The sequence below is a fragment of the Pseudophryne corroboree genome, chromosome 5 (assembly GCF_028390025.1).
Source record: "Pseudophryne corroboree isolate aPseCor3 chromosome 5, aPseCor3.hap2, whole genome shotgun sequence".
Taxonomy (NCBI): Eukaryota; Metazoa; Chordata; class Amphibia; order Anura; family Myobatrachidae; genus Pseudophryne; species Pseudophryne corroboree.
The window spans coordinates 499,681,309-499,701,644 of NC_086448.1; the positions used below are offsets into that span (position 1 = coordinate 499,681,309).

A 20,336-nucleotide genomic window follows, 5' to 3' on the forward strand; every position below is an offset into this window, starting at 1 on the left:
CACAGGTCCCTTTGTCAAGGTGTGCTGTACACCTTGACAAAGGGACCTGTGTGTCCCGAAACGTTGGTTCATGTTGGTGTTTTAAATACACTTTTTTACCTTTTGATTAAGACGCTGAGTGCCGCTCTATTTTTTCCTGCTTGTTTATATATATATATATATATATATATATATATATATATATATATATATATATATATACTGTAGTTTCTCAGTGGATGCGGCACTCAGGACTCATTCACAGCAAAGGAAACGGCAGCAAACCTTGTGGTCAACGTTTCCGTTTTATCAACTGTTTTCAGGATCATAAATACCAAACACAAGCTCACCTTAATATACCAAACACCAATACATATGGAGAGAGAGAAAAAGGCTGTATTGTCGATGCACGAAGAAGGGAGTAACCTGGTTGTCACACCCGTCTGAAAAATTTCTAAAATATAACTTTTATTGATGTTTAATTTAAAATAGTGTGACAATAACTAACACACAAACTATGAGTATAGACGAAACATAGAGGTTAAAATCAAGACATATACAACATATACCACAAGTGCAATAAAGATAATGAATGTGATTAAAGATTAAAAGTGTGTCTGCGTATTTGTTCCTATGTCCTAATATCTATCATTGCTCTTAATTGTACACCAGTCTGATAATTGTTGTCAGCATTTAATCTATATGTATATATATATATGAATAGTTATTAGTATATGCAGTGTCGGAATTATCTCGCTCTTATATTTGTATTTATAGCTGCTGATCTAATCCCACTAGCATATATATCATGTTATGCAGATATCTGTACCATGCCAATCATAAATTGAGGGCAGGAAGATCACTCTGTTTTTTCCAATCTCAATGATTTTCTTTAATGTCGGATGTGTAGATCTTATTCATTCACATTCATTCTCATATCAGGTTATATTCTCTGTTATATTTCACCAATAATAAATAGTGTAAATGAAGCATGCAGATATTATTCTTCTGCCTGAAAATTGGCACTCAATATACTAGTTAGTACTTATGTGCTTGTTGTACTCATAGACAATGCTTGGTCGAATGTAGTACAGAGGTGTACTTATAGCTTTAATAAGACTTTAATGAGACTCCCTGTAGTCACATGAGGCATCTGTATTTAGAGTCATATCTTATTCAGTTAGTGAGGGTGAATATTTTCCTCATTATTAAACTTATAGACAATACTTAGCAGAATGCAGTACAGGGGTGCACTTATAACTTTAATGAGACTTTAATGAAACTCCCTATAGTCACATGAGGCATCCATATTCAGAATTATATCTTATTCAATTAATGGGGATAAATATCTTCCTTACTCATTAATGTCTATATATTGAGTATTCATCAACTATACAGGATGCTAATACTCCACTTAGGGGTGGCACTTTTAGTAATGAGGAAATGAGTATATCTAAATCGGAGAGGAGAGTGTTTTCATTTTATACATGCATCCCTCTTTGAATTTTTAGATTACGAGATATTAGTGAATTATACTTTACACATTGCTAGATTCCTTGCTGCCCCTAGAGATATAGGCATACCCCTTTAATTGTGTCAACTATTCTTAAATGGCACAGCCTGTCAGCTGCTATCTATAATGTTCCTATATCTGTTGCACTGGTTGATGCTGAGATACTCAGTCTATTTGCACTGGTTAACTTGTATCTTATATGTCTCTAAATGACTGCCAGGCAGCCTCAGGAATTGACTATGAAACAATGTTGCATTCCTGTCTATTTGTTCATTTTCAACCCTCAATATCACAGCTGGCTTGCTGACTTGAGTACACAGCACTTGTCTGCTACGTTCAGGCAATCACTGTCTATCTATTACACTGCAGCAGAAAACTGGTTAGTTGATCTGATACTGTTTGAGCTAAACATTGAAAGAAGTGTAACTAGCTATAGCTAAATCTCCTGTCTATCTGCTAGCTAGTACCATAAATGCCTGTGGAATTAACTAGTCACATTAAACAGAACTGGTTAAACATTTCATTAATATTAGAGCGAGGACATGTGTGTCCGCGTTTTGTCTATGTCCTCGCTCTAATATTAATAACAGATAACACAGGTAGGGTTATTAACTTAATTGACCGCTGCCAGGCCCGGAACGAGCCTCTCTTGCTTCTTTCTCTGAATGCAGAAAAAGCATTCGATAGGCTCCATTGGGACTACCTAAGGGTTACCCTGGGCCATTTTGGATTTGCGGGTAGGATACTCGATTCTATATTGGCTTTGTACTCCTCGCCCTCGGCTTCGGTTTTCACCAATGGGTGCAACTCTTCTATATTTAATATTACTAATGGGACCCGGCAGGGTTGCCCATTATCACCCCTTATTTTTGTACTAGCGGTGGAACCTCTGGCGGAACGAATTAGGATGTCAGATTCAATTGTAGGCCCAGCGGTAGGTGGGATGCCGCATAAAATCTGTCTTTTTGCGGATGATATTCTGGTGTGTCTTAAAGAGCCTGAAGCGTCCTTACCTCATTTACATTCTCTTTTAGACTCCTATGCAGCGGTTTCTTACTACAAACTGAACGCTACTAAGACCGAGGCCCTCCCTTTGAATATCTCCGACAGCGCTCTTAGTCGTCTAAAGAATGACTATAAGTATGCGTGGCAACTTAGATCGCTTAAATACCTGGGTGTTCATATATCTAGGGGGCGGGACTTAATAGGGTGCAACTATGACCCTCTTTATCGTACATTTGAATTGATAATTAAAGATTGCATGATGCAGGAGGTATCCTGGGTCGGACGGGTGGCGGCGGCGAAGATGGTCCTCTTGCCAAAGTTGATGTACCTGTTTCGTACCATCCCAAGGGCTTTCCCCAAAGATGTTTGTAACAGATTCAATCGTCTTTTGACTAAATATATATGGGGGGGCTCGAAGCCGAGAATAGCGAAATCCACATTGACTGCGCCTAAATGGGTCGGGGGTGTCGCGTATCCAGATCTAGAGAGATACCATATCGCTTGTTTACTTACACAGGCTAGAGACTGGTTCACTCAGAGCAATTTTAAACCATGGGTATCCCTGGAGCGGGACGCGATATCCCCCTTCACATTATCGGATTTGCTGTGGTTGCCCACCAACTCAGTTCCAACCAGAGTTGCTGAATGCCCCGCAGTACACACAACCCTGATGGCATGAAAAGAAGTAATTAGATCTCTCCCTCCTGGTGCTATCCCCTCCCCCCAGTTGTCCCTCCACACTATAGCCCTATTGATCCCAGATAAGCAACTATACCATTGGCGGGCCTTAGGTCTCACTACTCTAAAATATGTCCTCCGGGACGGCGCTTTAGTTCCCTTCTCCCTGCTCCGAGAACAGTTTCAGATTCCCAAGCAGGACTTTTATAAATATCTACAATTGCGGCATTGGCTTCAAAGCTGCTCTCCAAGTCGAGTCCCACATACTGATTTCCCTAAACTACTGATGTCACTCCTTATACCCAGCGGCAACAGGGGAGGCATATCCCGATGGTACCAGCATCTTGTGACTGAGGCCCATCTTCCCTGCGCAGACCAAATGGGAAAAAGATCTCCCTGCAGTCTTCACTGAAGATGTTTGGAGAGATATCTTTAAATCTTGTTTTAGAATTTCTAAATGCGTAAATCATTGTGAAATGTATTACAAATTGGTTCATAGGGTATATCTAACGCCAGATCGTCTGCACAAAATTTGGCCCAATGTCTCCGCTAGTTGCTGGAGAAACTGTGGGATGGTGGGGGATATCCTACATATATTTTGGTTGTGTCCGGTAATTCGAGCGCTATGGAGGGAAGTGTTTCTACTTATTTCCCACATACTGGGAGTGGTCCTTTTGCCTGAACCTCTCTTGGCACTTTTCCATTACTATGGGAAGGAGATGTCTAGCGGTGATAGATACCTTTTAGGCCATATCCTTATAGCCTCTAAAGCCGCCATCGCCTCCAAATGGAAATCAGCGGTTGTCCCCACTATTTCTATGATAGAAAATAGAGTTCATCAACATTATGTTTTTGAAACAGCACAGGTCAAGTATTCCTCAGGAAATACCTCTATTAGCAAGAAATGGATTAAATGGTCCCTTTACAAGGAGGGTTCGGGCCAGATAGGTGCCTCCAGAGCTTCAGTTACTATTCCAGACCTCTCCGTGCTTCGCTCCCCCGGTCCATTCCGGGCATTAATGGGCTAAGTGAAGTAGACCTTTTGTTTTTCACTATACTATGTTTCCATTGTTGTATTACGAAATCCCTGATATGTACTTCCCCCCCCCCTATGTCTTTATTAGTTCTGTTTTATGTATATCTCTTTACCCCCATCCAGATTTTGTTTACCAATTTACATATACACGTACATGTAATCTGTGTGAAAATTCAATAAAAATTTAATATAAAAAAAAAAAAAAAAGAATAATACTAGTGATGAGCGGGTTCGGTTCCTCGGAAACCGAACCCCCCCCCCCCCCCCCCCGAACTTTACCCATTTTACACGGGTCCGAGGCATACTCGGATTCTCCCGTATGGCTCGGTTAACCCGAGCACGCCCGAACGTCATCATCCCGCTGTCGGATTCTCGCGAGATTCGGATTCTATATAAGCAGCCGCGCGTCGCCGCCATTTTCACTCGTGCATTGGAAATGTTAGGGAGAGGACGTGGCTGGCGTCCTCTCCGTTTATTTATTGTTGATGCAAATATTTGTGCTTGCTTATATCTTAATTGTGGGGACTGGGGAGCAGCTGTATTATTAATATAGGAGGAGTACAGTGCAGAGTTTTGCTGACAGTGACCACCAGTTTTATCCGTTCTCTGCCTGAAAAAAATGCTCCTTATCTGTGCTCAGTGTGCTGCATATATCTGTGCTCACACTGCTTAATTGTGGGGACTGGGGACCACCAGTATATTATATAGGAGGAGTACAGTGCAGAGTTTTGCTGACCAGTGACCACCAGTATACATTGTCTGCCTGAAAAACACTCCATATCTGTGCACAGTGTGCTGCATATATCTGTGCTCACACTGCTTTATTGCGGGGACTGGGGACCAGCAGTATTATATATGAGGAGTACAGTGCAGAGTTTTGCTGACCAGTGACCACCAGTATACGTTGTCTGCCTGAAAAACACTCCATATCTGTGCTGCATTGTAGTATATAGTCGGAGTACAGTGCATAATTTTGCTGACCACCAGTATATAATATATAGGAGTACGGTACAGAAGTCCACTGCTGTACCTACCTCTGTGTTGTCAAGTATACTATCCATCCATACCTGTGGTGCATTTCAGTTTTGCACAGTTTGCTGACCACCAGTATATAATATATAGCATTACGGTACAGTAGGCCACTGCTGTACCTACCTCTGTGTCGTCAAGTATACTATCCATCCATACCTGTGGTGCATTTCAGTTTTGCATAGTTTGCTGACCACCAGTATATAATATATAGCATTACGGTACAGAAGGCCACTGCTGTACCTACCTCTGTGTCGTCAAGTTTACTATCCATCCATACCTGTACTGCATTTCAGTTTTGCACAGTTTGCTGACCACCAGTATATAATATATAGCATTACGGTACAGTAGGCCACTGCTGTACCTACCTCTGTGTCGTCAAGTATACTATCCATCCATACCTGTGGTGCATTTCAGTTGTGCGCAGTATATATAGTAGTAGGCCATTGCTATTGATACTGGCATATAATTCCACACATTAAAAAATGGAGAACAAAAATGTGGAGGTTAAAATAGGGAAAGATCAAGATCCACTTCCACCTCGTGCTGAAGCTGCTGCCACTAGTCATGGCAGAGACGATGAAATGCCATCAACGTCGTCTGCCAAGGCCGATGCCCAATGTCATAGTAGAGAGCATGTAAAATCCAAAATACAAAAGTTCAGTAAAATGACCCAAAAATCAAAATTGAAAGCGTCTGATGAGAAGCATAAACTTGCCAATATGCCATTTACGACACGGAGTGGCAAGGAACGGCTGAGGCCCTGGCCTATGTTCATGGCTAGTGGTTCAGATTCACATGAGGATGGAAGCACTCATCCTCTCGCTAGAAAAATGAAAAGACTTAAGCTGGCAAAAGCACAGCAAAGAACTGTGCCTTCTTCTAAATCACAAATCCCCAAGGAGAGTCCAATTGTGTCGGTTGCGATGCCTGATCTTCCCAACACTGGACGGGAAGAGCTTGCGCCTTCCACCATTTGCACGCCCCCTGCAAGTGCTGGAAGGAGCACCCGCAGTCCAGTTCCTGATAGTCAAATTGAAGATGTCCCTGTTGAAGTACACCAGGATGAGGATATGGGTGTTGCTGGCGCTGGGGAGGAAATTGACAAGGATGGTTTGCTTAAGTCAGGCACCCGGGGAGACACCTGTTATCCGTGGGACGAATATGGCCATTGACATGCCTGGTCAAAATACAAAAAAAATCAGCTCTTCGGTGTGGAATTATTTCAACACAAATGCGGACAACAGGTGTCAAGCCGTGTGTTGCCTTTATCAAGCTGTAATAAGTAGGGGTAAGGACGTTAACCACCTCGGAACATCCTTATACGTCACCTGCAGCGCATTCATCAAAAACTTTGGATGACAGCGGAAGCAGTCCACTGACCACTAAATCCCTTCCTCTTGTAACCAAGCTCCTGCAAACCACACCACCAACTCCCTCAGTGTCAATTTCCACCTTACACAGGAAAGCCAATAGTTCTGCAGGCCATGTCACTGGCAAGTCTGACGAGTCCTCTCCTGCCTGGGATTCCTCCGATGCATCGTTGAGTGTAACACCTACTGCTGCTGGCGCTGCTGTTGTTGCTGCTGGGAGTCGATCGTCATCCCAGAGGGGAAGTCGGAAGACCACTTGTACTACTTCCAGTAAGCAATTGACTGTCCAACAGTCCTTTGCGAGGAAGATGAAATATCACAGCAGTCATCCTGCTGCAAAGCGGATAACTCAGGCCTTGGCAGCCTGGGCGGTGAGAAACGTGGTTCCGGTATCCACCATTAATTCAGAGGCAACTAGAGACTTGATTGAGGTACTGTGTCCCCGGTACCAAATACCATCTAGGTTCCATTTCTCTAGGCAGGTGATACCGAAAATGTACACAGACGTCAGAAAGAGTCACCAGTGTCCTAAAAAATGCAGTTGTACCCAATGTCCACTTAACCACGGACATGTGGACAAGTGGAGCAGGGCAGACTCAGGACTATATGACTGTGACAGCCCACTGGGTAGATGTATTGCCTCCCGCAGCAAGAACAGCAGCGGCGGCACCAGTAGCAGCATTTCGCAAACGCCAACTCGTTCCTAGGCAGGCTACGCTTTGTATCACCGCTTTCCATAAGAGGCACACAGCTGACAACCTCTTATGGAAACTGAGGAACATCATCGCAGAATGGTTTACCCCAATTGGACTCTCCTGGGGATTTGTGACATCGGACAACGCCAGCAATATTGTGCGTGCATTACATCTGGGCAAATTCCAGCACGTCCCATGTTTTGCACATCCATTGAATTTGCTGGTGCAGAATTATTTAAAAAACGACAGGGGCGTGCAAGAGATGCTGTCGGTGGCCCGAAGAATTGCGGGCCACTTTCGGCATTCAGCCACCGCGTGCCAAAGACTGGAGCACCACCAAACATTCCTGAACCTGCCCTGCCATCATCTGAAGAAAGAGGTGGTAACGAGGTGGAATTCAACCCTCTATATGCTTCAGAGGATGGAGGAGCAGCAAAAGGCCATTCAAGCCTATACATCTGCCCACGATATAGGCAAAGGAGGGGGAATGCACCTGACTCAAGCGCAGTGGAGAATGATTTCAACGTTGTGCAAGGTTCTGCAACCCTTTGAACTTGCCACACGTGAAGTCAGTTCAGACACTGCCAGCCTGAGTCAGGTCATTCCCCTCATCAGGCTTTTGCAGAAGAAGCTGGAGACATTGAAGGAGGAGCTAAAACAGAGCGATTCCGCTAGGCATGTGGGACTTGTGGATGGAGCCCTTAATTCGCTTAACCAGGATTCACGGGTGGTCAATCTGTTGAAATCAGAGCACTACATTTTGGCCACCGTGCTCGATCCTAGATTTAAAACCTACGTTGTATCTCTCTTTCCGGCAGACACAAGTCTGCAGAGGTTCAAAGACCTGCTGGTGAGGAAATTGTCAAGTCAAGCGGAACGTGACCCATCAACATCTCCTCCTTCACATTCTCCCGCAACTGGGGGTGCGAGGAAAAGGCTAAGAATTCCAAGCCCACCCGCTGGCGGTGATGCAGGGCAGTCTGGAGCGAGTGCTGACATCTGGCCCGGACTGAAGAACTTGCCAACGATTACTGACATGTCGTCTACTGTCACTGCATATGATTCTCTCACCATTGAAAGAATGGTGGAGGATTATATGAGTGACCGCATCCAAGTAGGTACGTCAGACAGTCCGTACGTATACTGGCAGGAAAAAGAGGCAATTTGGAGGCCCTTGCACAAACTGGCTTTATTCTACCTAAGTTGCCCTCCCTCCAGGGTGTACTCCGAAAGAGTGTTTAGTGCAGCCGCTCACCTTGTCAGCAATCGGCGTACGAGGTTACTTCCAGAAAATGTGGAGAAGATGATGTTCATCAAAATTAATTATAATCAATTCCTCCGTGGAGACATTCACCAGCAGCAATTGCCTCCAGAAAGTCCACAGGGATCTGAGATGGTGGATTCCAGTTGGGACGAATTAATAATCTGTGAGGAGGGGGATGTACACAGTGAAAGGGGTGAGGAATCGGAGGATGATGATGAGGTGGACATCTTGCCTCTGTAGAGCCAGTTTGTGCAAGGAGAGATTGATTGCTTCTTTTTTGGTGGGGGCCCAAACCAACCAGTCATTTCAGTCACAGTCGTGTGGCAGACCCTGTCGCTGAAATTATGGGTTCGTTAAAGTGTGCATGTCCTGTTTATACAACATAAGGGTGGGTGGGAGGGCCCAAGGACAATTCCATCTTGCACCTCTCTTTTCTTTCATTTTTCTTTGCATCATGTGCTGTTTGGGGACAATTTTTTTGAAGTGCCATCCTGCCTGACACTGCAGTGCCACTCCTAGATGGGCCAGGTGTTTGTGTCGGCCACTTGTGTCGCTTAGCTTAGTCACACAGCGACCTTGGTGCGCCTCTTTTTTTCTTTGCATCATGTGCTGTTTGGTGACTATTTTTTTGAAGTGCCATCCTGCCTGACACTGCAGTGCCACTTCTAGATGGGCCAGGTGTTTGTGTCGGCCACTTGTGTCACTTAGCTCAGTCACACAGCGACCTTGGTGCGCCTCTTTTTTTCTTTGCATCATGTGCTGTTTGGGGACAATTTTTTTAAAGTGCCATCCTGCCTGACACTGCAGTGCCACTCCTAGATGGGCCAGGTGTTTGTGTCGGCCACTTGTGTCACTTAGCTTAGTCACACAGCGACCTTGGTGCGCCTCTTTTTTTCTTTGCATCATGTGCTGTTTGGGGACTATTTTTTTGAAGTGCCATCCTGCCTGACACTGCAGTGCCACTCCTAGATGGGCCAGGTGTTTGTGTCAGCCACTTGTGTCGCTTAGCTTAGTCACACAGCGACCTTGGTGCGCCTTTTTTTTTCTTTGCATCATGTGCTGTTTGGGGACAATTTTTTTGAAGTGCCATCCTGCCTGACACTGCAGTGCCACTCCTAGATGGGCCAGGTGTTTGTGTCGGCCACTTGTGTCGCTTAGCTTAGTCACACAGCGACCTTGGTGCGCCTCTTTTTTTCTTTGCATCATGTGCTGTTTGGGGACAAATTTTTTGAAGTGCCATCCTGCCTGACACTGCAGTGCCACTCCTAGATGGGCCAGGTGTTTGTGTCGGCCACTTGTGTCGCTTAGCTTAGTCACACAGCGACCTTGGTGCGCCTCTTTTTTTCTTTGCATCATGTGCTGTTTGGGGACTATTTTTTTGAAGTGCCATCCTGCCTGACACTGCAGTGCCACTCCTAGATGGGCCAGGTGTTTGTGTCGGCCACTTGTGTCGCTTAGCTTAGTCACACAGCGACCTTGGTGCGCCTCTTTTTTTCTTTGCATCATGTGCTGTTTGGGGACTATTTTTTTGAAGTGCCATCCTGCCTGACACTGCAGTGCCACTTCTAGATGGGCCAGGTGTTTGTGTCGGCCACTTGTGTCGCTTAGCTTAATCACACAGCGACCTTGGTGCGCCTCTTTTTTTCTTTGCAACATGTGCTGTTTGGGGACAATTTTTTTGAAGTGCCATCCTGCCTGACACTGCAGTGCCACTCCTAGATGGGCCAGGTGTTTGTGTCGGCCACTTGTGTCGCTTAGCTTAGTCACACAGCGACCTTGGTGCGCCTCTTTTTTTCTTTGCATCATGTGCTGTTTGGGGACAATTTTTTTGAAGTGCCAACCTGCCTGATACTGCAGTGCCACTCCTAGATGGGCCAGGTGTTTGTGTCGGCCACTTGTGTCGCTTAGCTTAGTCACACAGCGACCTTGGTGCGCCTCTTTTTTTCTTTGCATCATGTGCTGTATGGGGACAATTTTTTTGAAGTGCCATCCTGCCTGACACTGCAGTGCCACTCCTAGATGGGCCAGGTGTTTGTGTCGGCCACTTGTGTCGCTTAGCTTAGTCACACAGCGATCTTTGTGCGCCTCTTTTTTTATTTGCATCATGTGCTGTTTGGGGACTATTTTTTTGAAGTGCCATCCTGCCTGACACTGCAGTGCCACTCCTAGATGGGCCAGGTGTTTGTGTCGGCCACTTGTGTCGCTTAGCTTAGTCACACAGCGACCTTGGTGCGCCTCTTTTTTTCTTTGCCTCATGTGCTGTTTGGGGACTATTTTTTTGAAGTGCCATCCTGCCTGACACTGCAGTGCCACTCCTAGATGGGCCAGGTGTTTGTGTCGGCCACTTGTGTCGCTTAGCTTAGTCACACAGCGACCTTGGTGCGCCTCTTTTTTTCTTTGCATCATGTGCTGTTTGGTGACTATTTTTTTGAAGTGCCATCCTGTCTGACACTGCAGTGCCACTCCTAGATGGGCCAGGTGTTTGTGTCGGCCACTTGGGTCGCTTAGCTTAGCCATCCAGCGACCTCGGTGCAAATTTTAGGACTAAAAATAATATTGTGAGGTGTGAGGTGTGAGGTGTTCAGAATAGACTGAAAATGAGTGTAAATTATGGTTATTGAGGTTAATAATACTATGGGATCAAAATGACCCCCAAATTCTATGATTTAAGCTGTTTTTGAGGGTTTTTTGTAAAAAAAAAACACCCGAATCCAAAACACACCCGAATCCGACAAAAAAATTTCTGGGGTTTTTTGCCAAAACGCGTCCGAATCCAAAACACGGCCGCGGAACCGAATCCAAAACACAAAACCTAAAAAATGTCCGGTGCACATCACTAAATAATACAAAGAAGATGGGGCCCTAGGGGGTAATTCCAAGTTGATCGCAGCAGGAATTCTGTTAGCAATTGGGCAAAACCATGTGCACTGCAGGGGAGGCAGATATAACATGTGCAGAGAGAGTTAGATTTGGATGGGGTGTGTTCAATGTGCAATCTAATTTGCAGTGTAAAAATAAAGCAGCCAGTATTTACCCTGCACAGAAATAAAATAACCCACCCAAATCTAACTCTCTCTGCAAATGTTATATCTGCCTCCCCTGCAGTGCACATGGTTTTGCCCAACTGCTAAAAAATTTCCTGCTGCGATCAACTTGGAATTACCCCCCTAATTCAGAGTTGATCGCAGCAGCAAATTTTTTAGCAGTTGTGCAAAACCATGTGTACTGCAGGTGGGGCAGATGTAACGTGCAGAGAGAGTTAGATTTGGATGGGGTGTGTTAAAACTTAAATCTAAATTTCAGTGTAAAAATAAAGAAGCCAGTATTTACCCTGCAGAGGAACAAAATAACCCACCCAAATCTAACTCTCTCTGCAAATGTTATATCTGCTCCCCCCTGCAGTGCACATGGTTTTGCCCAATTGCTAACAAATTTGCTGCTGCGATCAACTCTGAATTACCCCCAAGATCCAGTGTTCAGCAACTGGGCTCTCGGTGCATAACACCCAGCTGGCAGTAAAGTCTGAACATGCTGTTCCTGCAGGGCTGTTTCTAGCCAATTTGGCTCCCAGTGTGAGATTTCAAAATGTGCCCCCCCCCCCCATTGGCATAAAAAAATGCACCCCCCACCCATAGCTACACCTGCCTGCGTACTGTGTAAAATGGGGACACCTGCCTGCCGTAGTGTATAAAATGGGGACACCTGCCTGCCGTACTGTATAAAATGGGGACACTTGCCTGCCGTACTGTATAATTTGGACACTTGCCTGCCGTAATGTGTAAAATGGGGACACCTGCCTGCCATAATGTGTAAAATGGGGACACCTGCCTGCCGCATTGTGTAAAAAGGGAACACTTGCCTGCCGTACTGTGTAAAATGGGGACACTTGGCTGCCGCACTGTGTAAAATGGGGACACCTGCCTGCCGTGATGTGTAAAATGGGGACACTTGCCTGCCATAATGTGTAAAATGGGGAAACCTGCCTGCCGTAATGTGTAAAATGGGGACACCTGCCTGCCGTACTGTGTAAAATGGGGACACCTGCCTGCCATACTGTATAAAATGGGGACACCTGCCTGTGTACTGTGTAAAAAGAGGACACTTGCCTGCCATAATGTGTAAAATGGGGACACCTGCCTGCCGTAATGTGTAAAATGGGGACACTTGCCTGCCGTAATGTGTAAAATGGGGACACTTGCCTGACGTACTGTATAAAATGGGGACACTTGCCTGCCGTGATGTGTAAAATGGGGACTTTTTATTTTTTTCTGTGGTGGCCGTGATGATATCAGATGAGGCCACGCCCACTTTAATGAGACCACGCCCACTTTAATGAGGCCAGACACCCCCTTGCCGGCATGCTTTTAGTTTTTTTATAGCTATGGGGGGGGGCGCATTTTTTTATGCTAATGGGGGGGCGCATTTTGAAATCTCGCACTGGGAGCCAAATTGGCTAGAAACAGCCCTGCAGGAACAGCATGTACAGACTTTACTGCCAGCTGGGTGTTATGCACCGAGAGCCCAGTTGCTGAACACTGGATCTTGGGGGTAATTCAGAGTTGATCGCAGCAGCAAATTTGTTAGCAATTGGGCAAAACCATGTGCACTGCAGGGGGGAGCAGATATAACATTTGCAGAGAGAGTTAGATTTGGGTGGGTTATTTTGTTCCTATGCAGGGTAAATACTGGCTTCTTTATTTTTACACTGAAATTTAGATTTCAGTTTTTACACACCCCACCCAAATCTAACTCTCTGCACGTTACATCTGCCCCACCTGCAGTACACATGGTTTTGCCCAACTGCTAAAAAATTTGCTGCTGCGATCAACTCTGAAATAGGCCCCATGTTCTTTGTATTATTCTAATCATTTTTATAGTCAAAACTCTGGATAAAAAGTCTATGACAGATGAGGCAGTGACTACCTTTTCTGCACATATCTGATCAAAACTGGCCATATTTCCAGCAGTATATACTACTGCACCTGTGTATAATGCCCACCTACACCCTTTGTTTCATATATTATGTGTACATCTGGCTCTGGTACTAGCCAGTGCCCCTGAGCCATTTAAATTACTGCACAACCCTGGTAGTTTCACTGACTTTCACTCAAAATTTTATTTAACATGTACAATATAATATGGCTTCTGTTCTTTAGTATATGGCTATGCCATAATTGCCAAATGTACCAAATTTCCAGAGATGTTCCCAGGTTTTAATAATGTGTCCCTGGATATTTTTCAGTATTGAGTAACTGTACTATAATTATTATTATTATTATTATTATTATTCTTGTTCTGAACACTATGAAGTACTAACCATCAATTCTTATTCTCTGTGCTTTAGAAGGTAACATTTATTGAGGATTTGCGTGTACAATGAAAAATGAATATTAATTTAGTAAACATGATATGATGGTGATTGTATTGCTTCATTGTCTACCTAGACCCATGTTTCCCAAATCCAGAACTCACAAAGCTCATGTTTTCAAGATTTTTTTTATTCATGTACAGCTGATTTAGGCTGATTGAGCCAGTAAATATCCTACCTCATAGGTTCCCAACCGCGGTCCTCAAGGCACACTAACATTCCAGATATTAAGGATAACCAAGCCTGGGCGCAGGTGACTTACTTAGTGGTGCCTCAATCAATTTGACTTAACTATCTGTGCTCAGCGATGGATATCCTTAAAACCTGGATCATTAGGGTGCCTTGAGGCCCGCGTTTGGGAACCTCTGTCCTGTTTCCACAAAGAGAAATCCTCAAAACATGACCTGTTGGGAGTGCATGAGAACCACATTTCTAAACACTGACTTAGACAGTGGGAAAGCCAGTAGCAGTCATTTTCAGAAGGAATATTTTGCCATGCACAACAATGTTCATTTCAATCATTTTTTGTTCATATGAATCATACAAATAGAATACTGTTTCAGCAATATAAATTTGAGTTCCATCAACTTTACAAATTCACAATGAGACATTTTATTTTGTCATGGTTCATGCGTTTTCTTACTCTAGTTTTACTATCAATGATTGACAATTGTGTTTTGACCTTCTATAAAGTTAGCTATAGTGTTTTACAATGGATTATAATGTTTACTACATGTGTCATCTACTACAAACTCATGGTTCATCATAAAACCTGTGTCTGGTACTTTGCATTACAAAGGGGTGCAATATCACACAGTACATGGTTAACATTTATTAGCCTAAGAAATGTTTATCTTTCTTCTTTAGTCTCTGCTAAATAGAAATTATAATTTTTTTATCTCTATTGAATAACTATTTTTTGCTGAATAAATATTGCTAATGAGTCTTTGTTTTCTCTAGATGCTAACTACTGTTGCACGTGCCCTCCGTGGATCAAAATCCATTACATGGAGGAGTCTCTCTACCACCAGTTGTTTGTCTGCACATGGTGAGTGGAAATGCTCATTTTTGCTAATCTAAATTTAATTATTGTCTTTGAGAATACAGTTTGAAAACAACAGTCATGTGGAGGTCTAATAATTACTGTCATTGCGCCAGCTGCATACATTTTCTTGAATGACATACATTTTTTAGTACTTTGCCCCAGAAATACACAGTTATAATAGAAATACAGCCCTACATGAACTATATGGGCAGCGCTTTTGTAAGGAAACTCAATTCTTGCGATCCATGATAATTACACAAATAGAATACTGTTTAATGTTTGAGAAAGATGGTCCTTTAGTTTCAGTCCTACCATAGAGTATAAAGGTGTGCACTACGTCCATTGAAATTTGGGTTCCGTCACCATTACAAATTCACCAATGAGACTCATTTTATGTTTCAATAGTTCATGTGTTCTTTTAATCTAGTTGTATTATCAATGTTTGACAATTAAGTTTAACCTTCTATAAAGTTAGCTATAGTCTTTTACAATGGATTATAATGTTTACTACATGTGTCAACCACCACAAACTCAAAGTACACCATAAAACATGTATCTGGTACTTTATATGTTACAAAGGTCATGTACACAAAAGACAAACTTCAACATAAAGTATGCAGAGTTTAATGACCACATTAGATCAGTAAGGGGGATATGTACTAAGCAGTGAAAAGAGTGGAGAAGTAAACCATTGGAGAAGTTGCCCATGGCAACCAATCAGAATTGAAACAACATTTATAATTTGCATACTATAAAATTATACAGAGCAGCTAATTGGTTGCCATGGGCAACTTCTCCACTGGCTCACTTAGAGTCCCATAAGAAGTCTACAAGTAATGCCTTGGCATATAGGACTTCTGTGAGAATATTCCTTACAATGGCCAAAATGTTTTAAGCCTTACAAAATGTTAAAGTGGAGAGTGATAAAGTACCAACAAGTTACAACAAATCAGCTCCTAACTGTCCTGTAACATGTCAGCTAGGAAGCTGATTGGCTGGTACTTTATCACTCTTTGAGGTCTATTCATGAAACAGTGAAAAGAGTGGAGAAATGAGCCAGCGGAGAAGTTGCCCTTGGCAACCAATCAGCTGCTCTGTTCAATTTGACACTATGCAAATTATAAACATACATCAATGCTAATTGGTTGCCATGGACAGCTTCTTCACAGGCTCACTTCTCCATACTTTTCACAGCTTCATAAATAGACCCCTTTATCTCTCTCTACTTTATCACTTTTTAAGGCTTAATCAATTTTGGCCAAGATCCCTTATATTGTACGGAGGGTCATTTATGATACAGAAAAAATTAGAACGTGATTTGCAAACTGCATTTCATTCATACTGTACTCTATTCCATTTTGAGGTTTGTCCCTGCAGATGCTTTGAGCGACCATTTGTCAAATTTAACTTAACAACAAATGAAAATATGACACTGGTTAGCTATTTTGTTTAGACTAATCCCATAATAGTTATGATTTTTCATTTCTCTCCTATAATTGGAGCTTCAGTTAGGTCCTTAACAAGAAAGTCGACTTTGGGATTGTCTTCCTTTTAGATGTCATGTGTTTGTACATTTCGATCATTCCAACATTTCAGTTAAATAAACTTTCTTGTGTGACAACAAAATAAACATAGTACATACCTAAATACCATTACATTTTCTTTTAACTTTCTGCTAAAAAATGCAAAATCATGCACTTGGGTCTCAAAAACCTAAAGGCTAAATATAGTATCAAGGGTACTATAATGGAAACTACTGAGGAGGAAAGGGATTTAGGAGTCACTATTTCAAGTGACTTGAAGGCAGGAAAGCAATGCAACAAAGCAATGAGGAAGGCAAGTCAGATGCTTGGTTGCATAGGGAGAGGAATCAGTAGCAGGAAAAAAGAAGTGATAATGCCACTGTATAGGTCATTGGTGCGTCCCCATCTGGAATACTGTGTCCAGTTCTGGAGACCATATCTCCAGAAAGATATAAATACATTAGAGAGTGTACAAAGAAGGGCAACTGAAATGGTGCATGGCCTACATCACAAAACTTACCTGGAAAGGCTGAAAGATCTTAACATGTATAGTTTGGAGGAGAGAAGGGAAAGGGGGGACATGATAGAAACTTTCAAATATATCACGGGTCTTAACAAAGTTCAGGAGGGAAACATTCTTCAAAGGAAGAGAGGTATTAGAACTCGAGGACATACACTGAGACTGGAGGGGGGGAGGTTCAGGGGACATTTAAGGAAAAATTACTTCACAGAAGGGTAGTGGATAAGTGGAATAGCCTCCCATCAGAGGTGGTAGAGGCTAAGACTGTAGAGCAATTTAAACATGCTTGGGATAGGCATATGAATATCCTTACAAAGAATTAAGGTTCAAAAAGGGTTGAGATTGCCTAAAGGATAAAAAAAAGGGTCAGACTAGATGGGCCAAGTGGTTCTTATCTGCCATCAAATTCTATGTTTCTCTGACGTCCTAGTGGATGCTGGGAACTCCGTAAGGACCATGGGGAATAGATGGGCTCCGCAGGAGACTGGGCACTCTAAAAGAAAGATTAGGTACTATCTGGTGTGCACTGGCTCCTCCCTCTATGCCCCTCCTCCAGACCTCAGTTAGAATCTGTGCCCGGCCAGAGCTGGATGCACCTAGTGGGCTCTCCTGAGCTTGCTAGAAAAGAAAGTATTTGTTAGGTTTTTTATTTTCAGTGAGATCTGCTGGCAACAGACTCACTGCTACGTGGGACTGAGGGGAGAGAAGCAAACCTACCTGCGTGCAGCTAGCTTGTGCTTCTTAGGCTACTGGACACCATTAGCTCCAGAGGGTTCGAACACAGGGCCTGACCTCGATCGTCCGTTCCCGGAGCCGCGCCGCCGTCCCCCTTGCAGAGCCAGAAGACAGAAGAGAAGGAGATGAAATCGGTGGCAGAAGACTCCGGTCTTCATTAAGGTAGCGCACAGCACTGCAGCTGTGCGCCATTGCTCCCACTGCACACCACACACTCCGGTCACTGTAGGGTGCAGGGCGCTGGGGGGGGGGGCCGCCCTGGGCAGCAATAAAATTCCTTTTGGTATAAAAATACACATAATACAGTCTGTGACTGTATATGTGTAAAACCCCCGCCATTTTTCAGTCAGAAACTGCAGGGAGAAGCCCGCCGCTGAGGGGGCGGGGCCTTCTTCCTCAGCACACCAGCGCCATTTTTCCTTCACAGTTCATACTTACCTACATTTTGGCTGCTCTCTGCGGGAGAGAGCAGCCAGGTCAGCTCAGAGGGCGGGCAGGGGAGGCTGTGACGTCGTGGAGAGGGTGGGTTGGAGGCGGGATGGGGCGGAGAAAGGGCGGAGCAGTGGCGGAGTCACGACGATGCCTCTTTTTAAGCCACGCCCCCCGCTCTGTAATGCCGCGATCACCGGCATTATACGGCAGGGGGCGTGGCTATGATGACGCGATTCAGCAAGAATCGCATCATCAACTGCCCGGACCGCCCACTTTACACACTAAGTGGGCAGACGGGCAGGGGGGACCCCACGAATCGGGAGACTTGCCTGCTCTTCCGGGGGGCCGGGAGGGTCACCCGATTTTCGGGATCCTCCCGGCCATTCCGGGAGAGTAGGCAAGTATGCAGTTCCGCTGGAAGCATCTCCCCAGGCTCTCCCCTGCAGTACTCCTGATACAAGAAGGGTAAAAAAGAGAGGGGGGGCACATAAATTTAGGCGCAAATAATATATATTAAGCAGCTATTGGGAAAAATCACTCATTATAGTGAAAATCCCTGTGTTATATAGCGCTGTGGTGTGTGCTGGCATACTCTCTCTCTGTCTCCCCAAAGGACTTTGTGGGGTCCTGTCCTCAGTCAGAGCATTCCCTGTGTGTGTGCGGTGTGTCGGTACGGCTGTGTCGACATGTTTGATGAGGAGGGTTACGTGGAGGCGGAGCAAGGGCAGAAAAGTGTGGTGTCGCCCCCGACGGGGCCGACACCGGATTGGATGGATATATGGAAGGTCTTAACAGACAGTGTCAACTCCTTACATAAAAGGTTCGATGATGCAGCAGCCTTGGGACAGCCGGGATCTCAACCCGCGCCTGCCCAGGCGTCTCAGAGGCCATCAGGGGCTCATAAACGCCCGCTAGCTCAGATGGTAGACACAGATGTCGACACGGAGTCTGACTCCAGTGTAGATGAGGATGAGACAAATGCACAGTCTACTAAAGCCATCCGATGCATGATTACTGCAATGAAAAATGTATTGCACATTTCTGATATTAACCCGGTTACTACCAAGAAGGGTATTATGTTTGGGGAGAAAAAGCAGCCAGTGACTTTTCCCCCATCCAATGAATTAAATGAATTGTGTGAGGAAGCGTGGAGTTCCCCCGATAAGAAACTAGTGATTTCTAAGAGGTTACTGATGGCGTACCCTTTCCCGCCAACGGATAGGTTACGTTGAGAAACATCCCCTAGGGTGGACAAAGCCCTCACACGCTTATCAAAAAAGGTGGCACTGTCGTCTCAGGATACGGCCGCCTTAAAGGAGCCTGCGGATAGAAAGCAGGTAGCTATCCTGAAGTCTGTGTATACACACTCAGGTACTATACTGAGACCTGCTATTGCTTCAGCATGGATGTGTAGTGCTGCAGCCGCATGGTCTGATACCCTGTCAGACAACATTGATTCCCTCGACAGGGATACTGTTTTGTTAACCCTGGGCCATATAAAAGACGTCGTCTTATATATGCGGGATGCACAGAGGGACATTTGCCTGCTGGCATCTAGAATTAATGCAATGTCCATTTCTGCCAGGAGAGTATTATGGACTCGGCAGTGGACAGGTGATGCTTATTCTAAAAGACACATGGAGGTTTTGCCTTATAAGGGTGAGGAATTGTTTGGGGACGGTCTCTCGGACCTCGTATCCACGGCAACAGCCGGGAAGTCAACTTTTTTACCTCAGGTTCCCTCACAGCCTAAGAAAGCACCGTATTATCATGTACAGTCCTTTCGGCCTCAGAAAGGCAAGCGGATCAGAGGCGCATCCTTTCTGCCCAGAGGCAGGGGTAGAGGAAAGAAGCTGCACCAGGCAGCCAGTTCCCAGGAACAGAAATCCTCCCCCGCTTCCTCTCAGTCCACCGCATGACGCTGGGGCTCCACAGGCGGAGCCGGGTGCGGTGGGGGGCGCGTCTCCGAAACTTCAGCAACCAGTGGGTTCGCTCACAAGTGGATCTCTGGGCTGTTCAAATTGTATCTCAGGGATACGTGCTGGAGTTCGAGGCGACTCCCCCTCGCCGTTACCTCAAATCAGCCTTGCCAGCTGCTCCCAGGGAAAGGGAGGTAGTACTGGCGGCAATTCACAAGCTGT

The 20,336-nt window shown here is 44.7% G+C and overlaps 1 protein-coding gene across 13 annotated transcripts in view; it reads left to right on the forward strand.

Moving 5' to 3' along the window:
• LOC134927903 (cytochrome c oxidase subunit 4 isoform 1, mitochondrial-like) overlaps positions 1 to 20,336 on the forward strand; it is a 353,718-nt gene that overhangs the window by 160,216 nt on the left and 173,166 nt on the right. For all 13 annotated transcript variants that reach the window (XM_063923002.1, XM_063923005.1, XM_063923004.1 and 10 more), the window contains one exon: positions 14,901 to 14,988. In XM_063923002.1, coding sequence (XP_063779072.1) covers positions 14,901 to 14,988 — 88 coding nt within the window. The remainder of the gene's footprint in view (positions 1 to 14,900; positions 14,989 to 20,336) is intronic.